Source organism: Poecile atricapillus, chromosome Z, assembly GCF_030490865.1.
Source record: "Poecile atricapillus isolate bPoeAtr1 chromosome Z, bPoeAtr1.hap1, whole genome shotgun sequence".
NCBI classification, from domain to species: Eukaryota; Metazoa; Chordata; class Aves; order Passeriformes; family Paridae; genus Poecile; species Poecile atricapillus.
The window spans coordinates 134,543,288-134,560,689 of NC_081289.1; the positions used below are offsets into that span (position 1 = coordinate 134,543,288).

The 17,402-nt window shown below is 36.8% G+C and overlaps 1 protein-coding gene across 3 annotated transcripts in view; it reads left to right on the forward strand.

The window, feature by feature from the left end:
• The window catches only part of NADK2 (NAD kinase 2, mitochondrial), a 33,351-nt gene extending 16,155 nt beyond the window's left edge, over positions 1-17,196 (forward strand). For 2 of the 3 annotated variants that reach the window (XM_058828112.1, XM_058828114.1), the window contains exons 3-12: positions 107-195; positions 1,704-1,785; positions 3,088-3,171; positions 6,298-6,434; positions 7,218-7,296; positions 9,526-9,669; positions 11,707-11,762; positions 11,846-11,899; positions 12,357-12,480; positions 14,351-17,196. In XM_058828112.1, the coding sequence (XP_058684095.1) occupies positions 107-195; positions 1,704-1,785; positions 3,088-3,171; positions 6,298-6,434; positions 7,218-7,296; positions 9,526-9,669; positions 11,707-11,762; positions 11,846-11,899; positions 12,357-12,480; positions 14,351-14,489 (988 nt within the window). In that variant the 3' untranslated portion in view covers positions 14,490-17,196. The remainder of the gene's footprint in view (positions 1-106; positions 196-1,703; positions 1,786-3,087; positions 3,172-6,297; positions 6,435-7,217; positions 7,297-9,525; positions 9,670-11,706; positions 11,763-11,845; positions 11,900-12,356; positions 12,481-14,350) is intronic. The other variant, XM_058828113.1, reaches the window with a different exon arrangement.
• The last annotated feature ends 206 nt before the right edge of the window (positions 17,197-17,402 follow it).

Below are 17,402 nucleotides of genomic sequence, written 5' to 3' on the forward strand. Positions count from 1 at the left end.
AAGCCAAGTGTGATTGTAATTACTCCTTAGCTGCAGGACCACTTTTCGGAAGGCTGTGATAAGGAACAATACAGGACAGAATTCAGACTTTCTCTGAACTTTACAGGAACGAAAGGATAGAAGTTCGTCTTGTTAAGCGTCGAGAGTATAATGAAGAGACAGTTCGGTGGGCAGATGCTGTTATATCAGCAGGAGGTATGACTTTATGGAAGGGAAGTATTTGTTTCAGTATGTTTTCATAGATATGTCTCTCAAAAATACTTTGCAGTTTTTGAAGCAACTGGAAATTCTGAAAACATATTGCTAGTCTAATTGTCAGAAAATCTGACAAAAAGCAGTTGTTATGACCATCTTGTCTACCTCTAGTCTCTAAAATTGTAGCCCAGTGCATCCCAGTGCATGGCTGCTAGAAAAGTTTTTCTTGTATGAAACAATATAAACTGTGGAATTTACTATAGTTTTGAACAAAAGAGGATAAAATGCTTGATGTCATGTAATTTTATGTAGCCCTAAGGCCTTCTTATTGGTTTTTGCAATGTGAGGTGTAGACTAACAAACTACCTCATGGTCCCCTTGCTCAAACTGTCTTTCTTGCTTTCACACTTAATCCAGTGACTGGCGTATCAAGTTGGATGGTACAGGTAAAAGTCTGCAGCTTCTGAGCATCTTGTGCCACTGATAAGTGTTTTCCAGATGAACCAACAGAGCAACTAACCTGATTGTTTATTTTTAATATTGGATTGCAGCAGTTCATTCCGTGTTTTTTTTTTGGTTTTTTTTTTGGGATATGCTACAAATACAGCGTTGTGTTGCTGGGCTCTGACATAGTGTTCACTCATCTGTGGCAAATAGGCTTGACCACAGCTTTTTCTCTTCCCACTAGTCCAGTTTGCCCGTAGGTACTGAGCACCATGAAGAATGGGTAGGAAGTTTTATTCCTGGAGCATCCTATCTATCTACACGCTAGATTTCAAAGAATTTCCCTAAAGTGCCAGTTTGTCTGTGGCAAGATTTTTCATGGTTGAGGCAAGCAGCTGGGAAGTGATACATCATCTGAAGTTTTCAGAGCTTATGTCTTCATGCTGTTCAGAGCTTATATCTTCGTGTAAAGACTGAATGAGGTTATAGTTTTCTTTCTGTTTAACAGACAGGAAAAAATACCAATATCTGGAGAAACCAGTACATTTAAAGTTTTCTACTTTGGAGATTTCTACTTATCTAAGACTTCTTTTCTAAGTGTGCCTATTTAGAGCCAAATAAGACCTTTAAATTGCCTTTTAGGAGGACAACTGGGGGGAAGCTAAAGTTTTTATGTGGTTCACAGTAACATTTGGTTTTGTTTCCTGTCTTCTGTGGCTTTGTTTAGCAATACTTTCTAAATTTACTTTTGTTAAAGAATTTCTCTTACCTGGTGATAAACATACAGAAATTTCCATAAAACTCTTTTAAAGCTTGCTTCTGCCATGTTCAGTTGCCTGGGCATGTATAGCTGATAAGTTGTACTTTTTCCAGTCACGTTTGCCATCTCAAATTCAATTGTCACTACTCTTATTTGAGAAGGTGTCAGTAGTTTTGTCCCATTGTTTTTTTGTCCAGCTTGCCTGACTTGTTGTTGATATAAAAGCACATAACACTAATGCTGGAGTACATTTGAGGTACTAGAATGTGAAGTGAAACTAACTTTTGGTCTTTTTTTTCTTTAGGTGATGGTACAATGTTGTTGGCAGCCAGTAAGGTCTTTGATAGATTTAAACCAGTCATCGGAATAAATACTGATCCTGAAAGGTAAAAACATATTTGGGAAGGCAATGCTTTATTTAATATTAGGCACACTGTGCATCCGTTATCATGGTACATGAAGCATACCTGTAGCATTTGGCAGCATAAATGTCTGTTTTAGTAGGCTGTAGATGCTAATGGAATCTGTTGTTTTTTTAGAAAAGTTTCCACAGGGAGTTATCCTGTCTCATCTGAGAGGACATGAAGTAGTATTGGACAAGCATGACTGTGTTACACTGCCACAAATGTTCTCACACGTCAGTGTAACAGCACTTACAGCTAGTTAACTTGTATTACAAACCAGAAGTTTGAAGCTAGAGATGGCAGTATAGAATTTAGGAAGAAGGACTTGGTAAAAGCAGCTAAGTGTGGTGCTTGAACACAAACAAGCTTATTTTTTTTGTGAAGAAGGTGGATCCAGTAGAGCCTCAGATGAAGTTTGCTGTGGTTTCTTAATGTAAACCATGAGACACCTCAGAAAACTCAGTCTCCTGAGCCAATTGTTGGCACTTAGCTGTCCTATTATAAACTCTGCACAAGCTGCACCCACCTGTCCACATCAATCTTACAGGTCAGTGGATGCAGTGTGTTAGTACTTCTTGGTTGGTATAACCTTCAAATGGATGGCAAGTGAAACTCAGAACTCACCAAGGTTCTGCCTGCTGAGAAGTCCAGATTTAGATTCTGCTTTTGATACTGACAGTTGATTTATTCCTGGTACATAAAGTGGTGGTCAAAAGGGTTGATTCCTTTAATACCGTTTCTTCCAAAACTTTTCAAATGCTCTGAGCAGCCATTCTGCATTATCAAGCCTGACTAGTAGGGTTCAAATAACAAGTGCCTTCAAATTGCCACATTTACTCATGGAAGGGAGCAGTATTTATTCTTCTAGTTTTGACATGAGATTCTTTTGATCTTAGCCATGTTGTTTACCTGTTCATGTTGCTAACTTGTGTGTAAGTGGAGGAAGCTTTTTTTTCTTCTGCCAGGTTATTAAGCTTAAATTGCTTGCCTGAAGTGGTGGCAGGATTAGTGTTTGCATACACCTGCAGGATTACTAGCTGAACAGACAGTTTTTAGGGGAAACGTGGGAGAAATATCCTGTGTCAGACACACAGACTCCAGGAGCTGAGAGCCATGTGTTGCTGCTGATGTGGTACTGTGCAAGACTAGAAGGGATTGATAAAGGTATAAAAAGTGTAGCTTTGCTAGATATAAAACATAGGGAGATTTGTTTTGTTTTATTTTCCAAAGGTACCAAATCAGAACAGTAATACTGTCATGTTCATTGTTATTTTTTGCTACCAGATCAGAAGGTCACCTGTGCTTACCTGTGAGATACACACATTCATTTCCTGAAGCACTACAGAAGCTTTATCGTGGTGAGTTCAGGTAGGATTACTGATCTTTGGTTTTCAAAAACAGAGGGATTGGAAAACACCTGATCATGTGCAATTCCTAAGGAGCAGATGAAGCTTAGTAAAATCTTGAGGTCTCAAATTGTGAATTTTATGTAGATGTTTATAATGTTGAAAAATTACTTTGTGGTCAAGAGTGAGACTGAAATACAAATTATCAAATTGGCTGCCAGTTCCAGTAAAAAGTCTTCTGTTATGACCTGTAATAATTGATCTTCATTTCTGACTTAGCAAATCATGAGGAGCTGCATCCTTGTAAGAGGTATATTGGTAAATGTATTTTAGGACTGTCCTGGTTTCCGGCAAATTTTGGAGGAAACATTTGAAGTGGTCTCCTCTAGAAAGCAAATTCAAGCTTCCCCTCCCCCAACTGGTTCAGGAGGTAAATCTTCAAGAAAAGTGGGACAAAACTGTTTATTTAACAAGGAAAGTACTCACAAACATAACAAAAATGAATAATATTAAACAATGGAACCTCTCGTTGTTCTGAAGAGGTGGCAAGTTCAGAGAGTCCTTTTCATGGGGTGTAGCTCAGCTCACTCAGTCTTTTATCAGTCCCTCCTGTGCTGGAAAGTGCCATGTCCTGGGCCCTGGTGGCCCACAGGTGTGAGCTCCTGGGGTTTTTCTGGGTTTTCGGTCCAGAGCAAGGCTGATCAGTTCCAGGAAAAGAAAAAGCCACAGTCTGGGGAACTTCTCTGCCTCAGCCAGCTAAAACCTGACAAAAAGCAAAGGAAAGCTCTGTCCTGCTGTCCGTGCTGCAGACACACAGTCCATGGGGAGGAATTCGGGGAGCAAGTGCACTTCCTGCAGACAAACTGCACACTTCTTCTCCCCACTTTGCTCTCTGAACCAGTCTTAAAGGTGCAGGACTTAATATCCAGCATAAACAGCAGACAGTTGGGGATACAAGCATCATAAAGGCCACCCCAGGACAGGGACTCAAAAACATGTAGTACGGTGATGGCCGTAAGAATAGAAGCTGATGAAACACATATTGTTAGGAAAGGGTCAGTATGTTGCATCTGGGGTTTTGGTGATTGAGATAAAGTGGCTTAAATTTTGTTAACAGATTATTGTAAGGCAAAGCAATTCTTCATGCTGGATATAGCTTGATGTTTTCAGTACTAGATATTCTTAAAATAGAATAATCTCATTTGATTTAAAAAGAAACAAGCTGGATTTTAAAGGAAAGACTATGGAAGAGTTTTTAATAACTGCTTAACAACAGACATTGATCTGTAGTATAATAACTTTCCAGAATATTTTTGGGATGACAAACCATCAAACATAAATCAGTCACTCATGTGAAAGTATATAGCAATTGATTTTTGTTTATACTTCTAGCATATTAAATTTTTAACTTGAAGTGTAACTGTATTTGTGCCATAGAAAAGTTCTGAAATTAAATGAATACAGTTGCTAAATAAGGAGTTTCAGTTATGTATTGCTAAAGGAACAGATATTTTCAACTCACATATTCTAAGATTTAGAAAACAGAAGCTTTTTAGTCTCTATCATTCTAATTTGTTTAAGTAAAACTCATATATTTCAAAAAATATAAAAACTCATATATTTTAAGTAAAACTCACTTATTCATATAACCTCCCTTGACATTTGGCAATTTGGATGTTTCGTTGGAAAAAGTTATATTTTTCTTGCTGACACTTCTGTTACTGCTCGTTATGGAGCTGAAACCTCACCAGAGCAAAACAGAAAGGATTTCTCTAATTATTTTTCTCAAATAACAGGAACTTTATTCTAAAGCAAGGATGTGAGCAGGTGTTTCATTTGGAAGTTTTTAGATTTGTTTGGCCCTAAGCAAACTTTGGAATAGGTGGGTAAATGAATCCTTGTCTGGAAGGGCTTCTGTATCTTGGAGTTGTAGTGGATGGTGAGTTGCCAGGAACTGGAAAAGGATGATTGTTTTTTCTCCTTATCCCTGATGTATTAAGTCAGTGTAACAATCTGTGTTAACATGGACCTTGTAAATCATGAGACAACCAACATTATTGATTCATAAAGGACAAACTATATTAGATTACCCATGTTTTTTTATCTTGGTGGTCAGTGGTGTAGCTCACTCAGAATAGGGGTATTAATAAGGGTATAGTCCCATTTTCTAATTTTGTAGGGGACATGATGTGTTCTAGCCTTAAGATGAGCATGATAGGATAGTGATACTCACTGCATGCTTTCTGCATGACTACCTAAAATCATACTTGGAATTTAAGGGAAGATAGGATGTGTGGATGAGGCACTATAAAGATGACAAGAGGAAAATCCAGCAATGTAGTAATATAAAGCATAAGTGTATTGTAATTTTATGAAAAACTAGTTACTGTCACCTGGATATCAACAGTAGGAACAGAGAAAAGGTAACACACCATTCTCTTGTGATTTGCTTTCTTAGTCAAAACTATTACTATTATGTTTTATGAAATATCTTAGGTTATAAGAGGAAAAGGAAAAATAAAATCTCTAGGGACAAATAAAAAAATCTGAATGTTGTAACATGGCTTTTATATCCTTCTCTTGCTTCAGATGATTTCCTCTAAAGCATCCTAAATTCATAGGCCTGGAGGGATTGTTAAAATAAGGGAGCCCCTCATTTTAATCAATAACTTGGTTCAATATCCCCAAATATCATGGGGCCTTATATATAAAGTGGTGCATAGAGCTGCTTTTCTGGACATGTGCAAATACAAACAAAATATGTTAAAAATACAACATGTTTTTCTGTATAAATTCTTGAGGGCTCTTCATTCTCAAAAGCATTGTATCAGTCATTCATTCACATATTAGATTGACATGCCTAAAGTGGAGAGTTTGTTACATACAATTTTGTAGGCTACTTTTGACCAGTGTCCTCTTACTTTATACGTGAAAAAAACATTAGGTAGCAAATGGGTAAACAATTTACAATTAAATATTATTAACTTTCTAAATCTAGAAGTAATAGTGGAAGTAATAAAACTTGAAATATGACCTTGAATGTATTTAGCTCCTAATCTTAAGATGTTCTGCTTTGAGAGTGGAGACTCTCAGACACTATCTGATTTTGTAGTGGATACTTCATACTGACTTCTTCCTCCTGTCTTAGGTGGCAGTGGCGGCAAAGAATCCGACTATATCTTGAAGGAACTGGGATTAACACAACCCCTGTGGATTTACATGAACAGCAGCTAAGCCAAGAGCAACACAGCAGGGCTCACATAAATGAAAGATTCCAGGACCAAAGTAGGTTAAAATCTGACAAGAATATAATCACTTTGCTATGATAACTTGGAATAGAAGATAAGGATTTATGAAAGTTTCAGTATTTTAAATACCCCCTGTCAAAAAACGTGAGCTTTTTTATCATGCTTTCTCTTAAAGTTACTTTAACTACTTGAGCATGTGTGTCTGTTTGTATACACATGCTAACTTCTAAGTGAGGTTAATTGAGAATTGTGAAATCTGGTCTTGGATATCAGCAAGTAAGACGTTAGAAGTGAGAATCTGTCTGTAGATAATTCTTGAACACTTTCAGCTTTTTTCTTTATGATGGTTTGAAAGATGCAGGGTTCTGTGCCTAGCCTTTGTCCAGTACTGAATTTGCTCACTAAGAAGTCCTTGTCAATGTGAACAATTTGTTAATCCTCTTTAATTGCCTTGTGGTATGAAGTCTAATTTCATGAGAAATGTCTGTTAAATCACTGCCAGTGAATTTAACTTGGCTGGAAGAGTGACTGACAGAAGAGAAGACTTTGCTCTGCCAGGTTGCCTGTGACTTTTCAGGGAAAAGTGTCTGAACTTAAGTGTCATTGCTGACCTTGGTTTAAATATTTATTGTCTCCAGTAAAGGACAGTTAACTGGCCACAGAGTAAATCCATGAAAAAATGAGTCTTTGAAGAAAATGGAGCTTTAGGTTTAGAAAACAAACCCAGGCAGCAGAATCTTTCCTCCAATGAATTGTGAATGGTTTTTGAAAACTTGTGTTTTAAAGCCATGACTCAAAACTTTATATTTGATTTCTGCAGGGTCTGATATTTCTGGTCCACATCTTTTACCAGTGAGAGCACTCAATGAAGTCTTCATTGGGGAATCTCTTTCATCTAGGTATGTTTGACTGTTTGTCGTTACAACAAGGTACAATTGACTTAATTTCTTTCTATGACTTGCAGTGGACAATCAGTGATGAGATCTGACTGTCAAATTTCAGTTCTAGTCCATAAATATTTATTGTATTATTGCTGATTACAAAGTGTATTTTAAAATATCTAAGTTTGTTAGATATTGCAGTAATGTTACTTTCTGGTTTTCTGCCTCCTCTTTTAGTTGTACTTTCAATTTTCCTGGCTTTTTTCTTTCCCTTTTACTGATGATTTAAATATCTGTCCTTAAACTGCCTCTTTTCCTACGTATCTTCTTAAATATCTTTTCATAAGCTTTTAGCATGACCAAGCAGAAATAGCTTTTATCATGATTCTTTTTTCTGCCTTTCTGTCATTAGATGCAAAGGTATCAGCCTGCTTTTGGCAGAAACTTTGTTATTGATGGAATTAATAATAATTGATGGAATTTTTTGTTTAAGAGGCATGTTTGTATGAAAAAAGCCTTATCCAGGATACATTTGACTGTCCTTTCTGTCCTGAAGATCAGTACATTTTTGGCAGCCAAACAATAAGAAGGACACTGGGAATATGACTGGGGCTGCAGCAAAAGACATGATCCTTAGTCAGGATTTGACCAAACTTTTACTTGTATTTTATATCTGTTTTCACTTTATTGTTTATCTTAAAAAATACCAAAAGCAGCAACAGAAAAGCCACTTTAGAGTTTACAGCTTGTGTTTGTACAGTGCCTGGGACACTGATTGCTGGTGCAAACTGTATAAATGTTCTGTGAGTGCTTTAATTTTTGTCTGGACTTCATCCTCAGACTGGCAGAAGGAATTAATCTCAAAGAGATACAAATCCTACTTTTTACCTAAATGAAGCTAAATTTTATCAAGATTCTATGAACTTTCTTTAATATGCAGTGATAGAGAAACACAAAGCTGTTTTCCAATGCTCTGAGTGTCACATGTACATTGCACTCTCGGTTCCAGTGTATTTGAGAACCACTGAGGAACACTGTACCTCTAGAAACAAACTTCTAGAAATAAGCATGATGTTAATAGGACCTTATATTTGAAGACTTAAATGTCATAGAGATGAATTTTGTGTTAGTTTCAAATACACAGCTCTGCTGTTTAATTAGACAAAATGACTTTAGGAGCTTCTTCTAAGGTCTTATTCTGCATGTCAGTGATTAAAAAAAGTAAATTGAAGGGAAAAAAACCCCAGAAAACCTGTCATAACCAGCTTGTAAAAATTACATTAAACTGAATCGAGCTGTGCACATGTGTTCTTAATTTACTTCCTGTTTTCTAATCTCCCCATCATCTGATTATACAACATGCCCTTAGTTACTGAAAGTATAAACTGTTTGACACCAAACAGCCAAGAGCTGTGTTTCTAGTGGATCCAGACTGAAATAATAGCTCAGTAAGTTCTGTTTACTAAGAAAGGTGAAATTCAGTCATGCATAAAAACAGTGAATATGGTATTTCTGAGAGGATATCTATTAATCTGAAGCCTGTATCACACTATTTGAATTAGGCACTAAAAATATCAACAAGTTTAAGTTCATAAATATACTCTTAGATATTCTGAAGCTTGTAGAGAGAAATGTTGGTCTCTAGGCCTAACCCTAGGAATGCCCTGACAGTAGAACAATAGCATGCAGGAGATAATTGTACATCAAGACCTAGTACTTCTGAATTTTAGCAATAATGTGCCCTGGAGAGAAATGTAAGCTTGCTGGTTGTTGAAAGCTATTCATGAAGAAGCACTTGATATTTAATTACTGAGGTGGCACTTGATATTTAATTACTGAGGTGATTAAGGATTCAGGTTCAATCATGCTGTTACTTACTGATGTTGAAATGTTTAGTGTTCCTTGACATAATTTAATGAGACCCAGTCTTAGCATAAGCACGAGTTTTGTGCAGCAGGTAGGTAATTATTTATAGTTTTATTTGTAGGTCCAGCAAGCTCTGCAGATGAACCACAGAGGTGTTTTTTTGCATAAATTAACATGAGAAGTGACTGCAGAAAAAGTGCCTAAATGTTCATGCTACAAATCATTTTAGTCCATTATAAAAATTGCTATAAAATAGTGAATCAGAAGTAGCTGTCAAATGGGAAACACTGTACAAAGCCTGTGAGATTGTGATCCAGATTTGAAAGTAGCTCCTCTAAATTGTTATGTGCCTGATAAGGCTGTGTGTTCTGTCTTATTCAGGGAGAACTTTAAGTCCTGCAAACCCAGTTTTAAATTCTCGCTTCATAGGGCCTCCTATTATGAAATATCAGTTGATGATGGTCCTTGGGAGAAACAGAAGAGTTCAGGGCTTAATGTGTGTACTGGAACAGGATCAAAAGCATGGTGAGTACATGTTGCTGTTTTGACAGAAAATACCATTTCAGATAAGTTAGATGAACCTATTTGGCCTATGCATTTTGTCCTTACTGAAACTCTGTTGGGCTATGGGTAAGTCAGTCTAATAATTAATATTATCACTGTCAGTATGGCTCAGAACTGTTCTGGGTGTATGAGAAGAACAGGGCACTCATTACTTGTGGGTATGGAGAAAAGCCTTGAAAGGGTGAGGAGCTGTGGCACTGAGACAGAAGTTTGCCTTAGGTGTAATTTCAGTGAAATATATGGCATGCCACACTTGAAGATTAGTGGTTTGGAGTAGTGAGGGAAAGAGATTCTGCTGTGACTTGCAGAGAGCATACAGAGGTGATCTATGAACTATTCTTGTTGGCTAAAATTAAAACACTTAGATGATGTAGCCCAGTAGACTTATAAAACTCTAAGCTCTGAGAAGAATGGGAAAACTTGTATTTGGAAGCAGTGTTAAGTGTTCTCTGGCACATCTACTGTCCATTCTCCTTTCAAGCCTCTTGTTTCTTTCATATTTAATTGACATAGGACAATCTCTTTGTCAAAGTATTCCCCTTAAACAAAAGATAACCATATCCACACAGAACTGTGCTAGCTTAATCAGAGGGACAAATAATTTAAACTTCAGTTTAAACATGCTGCAGTACTGCATGTAAGTCTAATCACTTTAGTTTTGAGATGTGAGAGATGTGTTTGCGCTCGTAATTTAAAGTTGTACAATAGGCATTGGATTTATGAGGCAGGCTAAAATGAACTAAAACAGAAGCTTTTAATGAAATTCAAAAATGAGTATTCATGCTGTAACCATGGTTACTGGGTTTTGCTCTTCATTGTAATTCAGAATTTTGTATTCAGGCAGCATAGCTTAGTCTTGGGGCCTGCCAAGGATGAAATTGGCAGACTGCTAGGGAAACTTTCCTAGTGTTCAGTACCTTGGGAAAGTACAGTCTTAATTCAGTGCTGTTCTTACGCATTTCATTTGCTTATTGCTGAGCAAATCCAGAACCCGGGACCAAGCTCCAGGATTGCCCTTCTCCATTGCTGTAATTAGTATGTGTTGCTGGACTTCTCTAAACTGAGGCCAAGCCTCAGTGATCTCCCTTAGCCTGTTGTCTAGGGGCTCTCCTGGATTTAAATGCCCAGGTGCTTTTTGCAGGTGCCAAAATTTGTGTAAAAGGATATCTTGATAGCATCTGCTCAGGCTTGCATGTGGGCAGTAAGAGAACGAGCCTTGGACAGCCACACTCAGCAGCGCTGTGGTCAGATAGGGGTGAATTGGATCTGCGTTACAGTCTGAGGCATTTTACTGCCATGACAAAAGTGCTGGACTGTGGATTTTAAGCTGTATTGAGATCTTCACAGTACTGCTCCACAGTGGCTGTGGTTAGCACCTGCTCCCTTTCTGGGAGTCTGGGCAGACAAGAGAGACTTTTTTTTGAGTTTTGACTTAGTACAGATTGAGGCTGTGTTGACTTGTTCATCCAAATGTGTCAAATGCAGAAGCATCTGGTCTGTTTCTTTTCTATATATACCAGTTCTTGGGAGATTGAAGGCCACACCTTAGGGTATAAATAATGAGGTAAAATATTTGTGAAGAAGTGTTTGTTTCATAAATGAGAACTAAGAGAATAAATCAATTAGCAAGCAATAGACAGGGTAAGAACACAATCTCTAGAACTGCCATGCTTCATTTTTTTTATACACATTTAATTCAGCAGTTATTGGGGTTTTAAGGCAGGGGGATTATTGACAAGAGGACTACATCCCATGCTCTTCCTTCCTGCAGACTTCACTTATGGATTTTTAAGCTTTACAAGGCCAAAGGTAGATGCCAAAAGAAGAGTTGATGTAAGACTTTTTTTAATAAACTCTTATCAGCTCACATTTAATAGCATTCCTTTTCCTCCCCAAATGTTGAACTTATTTTTTCATCAGTGTGCAAGATTTTTTGGTTTGGCTCTGTTTTTGTCCTAAGTTGTACTGCTTAGCAAACAAGACTTCTTCTCTGTCTAGGTCCTATAATATTAACAAGGTTGCCCATCAAGCTATTGAGGAGATCCTTAAGATTGGTGAGTGAACAGTGTGTCCTTACTATCCAAGTGTATATAAAAGTACATCTATCTAACTGGGCCTCTTTCTCTTGGCTCAACAGCAAAAAAGCATGGAAATTTGAATATGCCGTTGAACACGGAACTGGTACAGAAAGGTTAGTGAAAAAGGCAAGATATTTTTTAAAGTATCTTTGGCCAGTTCATTTTGTTTGCATTCTGTACTACTCAGCTTTCAGTGTTTTAGCACTCTTGAAGTAATAGTCTTTCTTACAGACATTAATTAGGCACAGTTGGCAAACAATGTCTTACTTGAAATGAAAGCACTTATTTAGATTTCTGCATATCCTCTTCAGGAGAATTTCAGTTCTCCTAAAATTTGAAACAGTTAATATTTAATCACTAGAAGAGAGTTATTGAGTGTTCATCATGCAGTAAAACTGAAAGGAATCTTCCTTAAAAGTAATTTTTCTTTGCATGTAAAGCCTGTTAAACATCAGTCAAGACTTGATGTTCCCTCTTGGTAGACAAACCACGCTTCCCTGGAGGAATGTGTGTTTCTCAGAGTAACTCATTTTCTCCGGAAAAACTAATGGCTGACTCCTCTGCTTACAGTAACAAATGATTACAATGAGTCTCTGCTCTACAGTCCAGAGGAACCAAAGATGTTTTTCAGTGTACGAGAGCCTATTGTAAACAGAGTTTTCTCAAGTAGCCGTCAGCGTGGCTTCTCTTCAAAGTAAGTGTTGGCTGCAATAGCAAAGAGTTACTTAATTCTGTGTATCTGTCAAAATATGAGCAATCCAGGATTTTCCCTTGAAGTGTTTCAACATCCAGTTTGTGCTTTGAATGACTTGAGTATTGTTCTTGTAACAGCAGGAGAAAAATGTTTCCTAGTTGTGTTATGGCTTTTTAATGTTTGATCCCTGCACAATCTTACAGAATAAAAGAATCTCACTGTGCCCAGTTTTGGTGATGTGCCATTTCCCTCAGTATGAGACACAGGCATTGACAAACTGGAGTGAATTCAGAAAAGGGCCACTGGGAGGATAAGGGGGCCGGAACAAGTGGTTTATAAAGGAAAGACTCAAACAGTACTTTCCTTTAGCCTGGAGGAGACAAGACTAAGGGGGAATCCAGTTGCTGTCTTCAGCTGCCAAAGGATGGTTACAGAGGAGACTCGAGTTAAGCTCTTTTCAGAGCAGACTATAATGCAATAGCCATGATTTTATAGGATGTAAGATTCTGATTTAAAAAAGGAAAAAGAAAAAAAAATTCACTTTGAGAATAGTCAGGCAGTCAACCAGGTTGTCTCTCTAGATTGTCTTATAGTTCTAGATTGTCTTATAGTTCTTGGAGATACTCAAAACTTGGCTGGGCAAGGCGGCCTTAAGCAACCTAACCCATCTTTGAAGTAAGGCGTGCTTTGAGCAGATGGTTGGACTAAATGCATTTCCAAACTGAGTAATTTTCTAATTCATCATTTTAACTTAGGGCATTTGTGCCAGTGGAGGTTTAGATTAAATATTAGGAAAATTTCTTCATGGAAAGGGTTGTAAAGCAGTGGAACAAACTGCCCATGGAGGTGGTGGAATCATCATCCCTGAAGGTATTTAAAAGAGATGTAGGCATGACACTTAGGACATAGTAGTGGGTTTGTTTAATGGCTGAACTAAATGATCTTGCATATCTTTCCCAATCTAAATGATTTTATGATATGTGGAGCTTGCCACAATTAAATATAAACATGTACAGCCATTAGTTATATGATCACACTAACTGAACAAACACATAATAACACAGAAACTATTGAAAGCAATACTGTATTTCAATTGTAATTAAATGTAAATTCAACGTTTTATATCAAAACAAATGTCTGAAGGAGCTCTGAGCCAAATTCTTTATTCTGTCTTGTCCAGCTCTAAAAGCGATGCCTTGAATTTTAAAAGATTATATTTAAACTTATTAATTTAAATATGGTATAGTCAGACTCTAATATTGAAAATAATATGCTGCAGTTCTTGAAGTTGCCTGGCAAGCATCCTGACCTTCAGTTTTGTGTTTGTAATAACTTTTCCTCTCTCTAAATGATTAATGTAACAAAATAGATTACATTAATGTCCAAATTATTTGAATCTCAAGTGTTGCTATTTAAAAATATGTATTTCACATAACATAATGACTGCATATTAGAATCTTAAATTAATTTTAAGCTTTCTGTGAAGACTAAGTAATTCAAAGTTAAATGGAATCATCAGTAGCTTTCTTTGAAAATGACACCTAAGCTTCATCTTCCAACACCAAGTGTTGTATTACAGGCTTGGTGTTGAAGCCCCTCCAGCCTCTGGGAGCAATAGGCTCCATTGACAAGTCCTTCAGTCCTCTCTGGACTCTTTGCTAAGTCCATACCATAAGGACATACACTGATAACTTGGGGGGCTCTGGTGCTTAGTAGATGTTAAGCATTTAAGCATTATTTAAGTGGAGGTTAAGCATTTACTGGCTCAAGCAAAAGAATGTCCCAGAACCAGTTTTATTGTTAAGTGCTTGTGTGAAATACTTAAATTTTTAAGCTACTTTGTGATAACTTACCTGTTGGGTTTTTGCAGAGTCTGTGTCCGTTCCCGTTGTTGGGATGCTTGCATGGTTGTAGATGGAGGAACATCTTTTGAGTTCAATGATGGGGCAATAGCTTCAATATTGATTGACACAGAGGATTCACTGTGCACTGTTCTGCTGGAAGAATGAAGGACGCTGATGTCTTTTGCTGAAACATTTATGGATCCATAGAGGGAAACCATGGGGATATCACAATGCTGCATTATATTGGAAGTTGGCCTTTTTGGATGCAAGAGCATTTGGAGGAAGCTTGAAATGCTTTTCATTCCTTTGGGTTGGGGAATCATTAGCCTGATATTTAAACTCTTTTTGCATCTAGTGTAAAATAAGTCTGAAGTGTTACCTCTAACTTCAGTGAAAATTCAATTTTAACCTGTAAGGCAAACATGAAAGCTTTGTAAACACAGGTGAATGGGTTCAATTATTAGGTCAGTAGCATTAAATATTCAGATGTACAGTTTTTTAGTAACAGTCTGGGACTGATGAAACTAAATACTTCATACATACATTTTTGTAGAAAAGTTGGCTGTCAAACTAGCAATTTGATGCAAGGATATATAGATTTTGGTAAACCATGATGTTGATGTAAAAGAAATGAAAATACAAATTTTTTGTATGCTTTTCAAAAATTGTACAACTTTGTAGTTTCATACAACTTGTGGCATTTTTTTTCTTTTGTTCTTCCAGTATTTTTTCTACTTTGTAGACTTATACTCTTAATGTAAGTCTGGTTTAATACATCTTGAATGAGGTAGCTTTTACTTTTTCTGTTTGGCTAGATAGGGAAACCCAAATGTTTTCTTGAGCCCTTCATCAGGAATATATAAATTATAGAAATCATGTTGCAGTAGGATATATTCCTTCACTGAATGGATTAACTTCCAAGCAGATGACTAGAGACACTGGTGTATGTAAGTGGCTATCATTAAGAAATATATTTGGCCTTACCAAGTTGAATAGTTTGGAATTTGAGGTTTTGAATTTCCTGTATTTAAAGAATAAGATATGCTGGGTACTAGGAGTTGGAGCACAAGCTAATAACTATGTCTTCCATTTTTCCCAGCATGTTTTTACCTTCTCCAGAAAATTTAAATTTCCAATCGTATGCTGAATTCTAGTGATATGTTAATGACAAAAAGTTAATTTCACATGTCTCTGCTCATGTTAGGTAATCAAGTTGAAAATGGAAATAAAAAAAAAACTCTGATTAAATAAAGAAGAGCAAGTGACCTTTTAAATCTTTCAGAGAAACTGTGAACTGTGATTGCCTTTTGAAATCTGTGCTTGTACTTGCATAGGTGAGGCAGAATTTGACAAAACAAGTATTCCTACAGCAGGAACTCTTCTGCTACATGACTTGAAAATAGTATGTTTTGTCTACTACAGATTGGTTTCCAAGAGTAAGTTTTCTTCAAACGACTTTTGAATGAAGAGACTTCTGTAACAGATGTTCTCAGGTTTAATGGAAATGTTCTCCATTGTGGCCAATCAGTGTATTTATTGCCACTTGCAAATGTAAACTGCTCTTTATAGGTGGAGGAAATGGACAAATGGCTTTTTCCTTCTAGCCGTAGAGTGAATAGAACTTAAAACATAATTTAGAGGATATTGATTTGACCAGACCATTCAGTTCTAGGAAAATGTAAAATTGATGGAGATGTCTGAATAAGCTATCACTGTGTACATTTCCCCTTCTAAGTGTGCTGCAGCTACTTTCACTGTCTGGTTGTTATGATTGTAGACCCAGAGGGGAAAATCAAAGTAGGTAAATAAGCTTTTAAAAGTTGGCAAGTTCAGGAACTATCAGAATAAAGCTCTTACTGTCTAAAATAATGTGCAAAGTTTGTCTAAAGGTAAAGACACAAAAGATTAATCTTTCTAAAAGCTGTGTACACACAGACTAGGGTGTTCTAGTTATTCTCAATCCATCTGTAACTAGTTAGGGATTGTTTATTATGTGCCTCTGTCAAGTACACTTGTCAGTATGCTGTTAGCATTCAAAAAATCCCCAAGCCCACCAATGCCATTAACTTTATTTTGCCATTTTTGGCAAAGAAATAATAAATGGCATTATTTTAAATAATGCCATTTATTACTTCCTAGGACTCTACCACTCTTAGATCAGATTTACACATTGAACATGTGCACAGCAAATCTATGGCAGAAATCCTATTCCGTGCTTATTTAGACATTTGTGTGCTATAGTGTTTTAATGGAGAATGGTTAGTCTGATCTGTAAGCTTACCTCTTAAACATGCCTGTCATTCCTTATTATGAACATCAAGACTAAAAGGCAATGTTTTCAGGCCCTACAGCCCCAAAGTATGATCTAGATTAGGACTTAGTAAATTTTCAAATTCCTGATTTAGGAAAATGGAAGGTTGACCTACTCATGAGTGGCCTCTACTGGTGTTGTCTGTATTTAATTGCAGTTCTGTTGAAGCATTTTACTGGTGAATGCTTAAATTGACTAGGATGATTCAGAAATCTATAGTTAATAGTAAGAAGCTACCTTTTTTTTTTTTATTAAAAAACTGTAGGACCCTTTTTAAGGATCCTTTATGATGAAGGATTGCAGTACAGACAATTTACTTAGTAGACAATGTTCCAGGACAGGACTGAGTCTTGGTTTAACACTGATTTCATCTGTGTGGACTGGCAGTGATTTTTGCAACCCGTTCTAGCTGCCGAGTCAAATCCATGGTATTTTCACTTCGTGCTAGTCTACACTGTGTTATAGACCTAAACTAGACTTGTTTTTCTTATGCTTCTTTTTTTTTTTTTCCAAGTGGTGTTTATACATTATGTAATAAAAATTAAAAGCTTAATTGATAAACAAAACTGTCCTGTGCTTATTTCAACCTTCAGAAGTGTTCTATGTGCTCAGTTTCTTCTCATTTACTGTTTCAGGTTGTTTTAATGGTTTGTGAACCTTCATGCATTTACATGTTAGTACAGAGACTAATCAATGCAGCAGGTTTTATTATGGAGTGCACACAAGAGATGTTGCATGGAGTTATACTGTGCATTAGGAGAAAAATT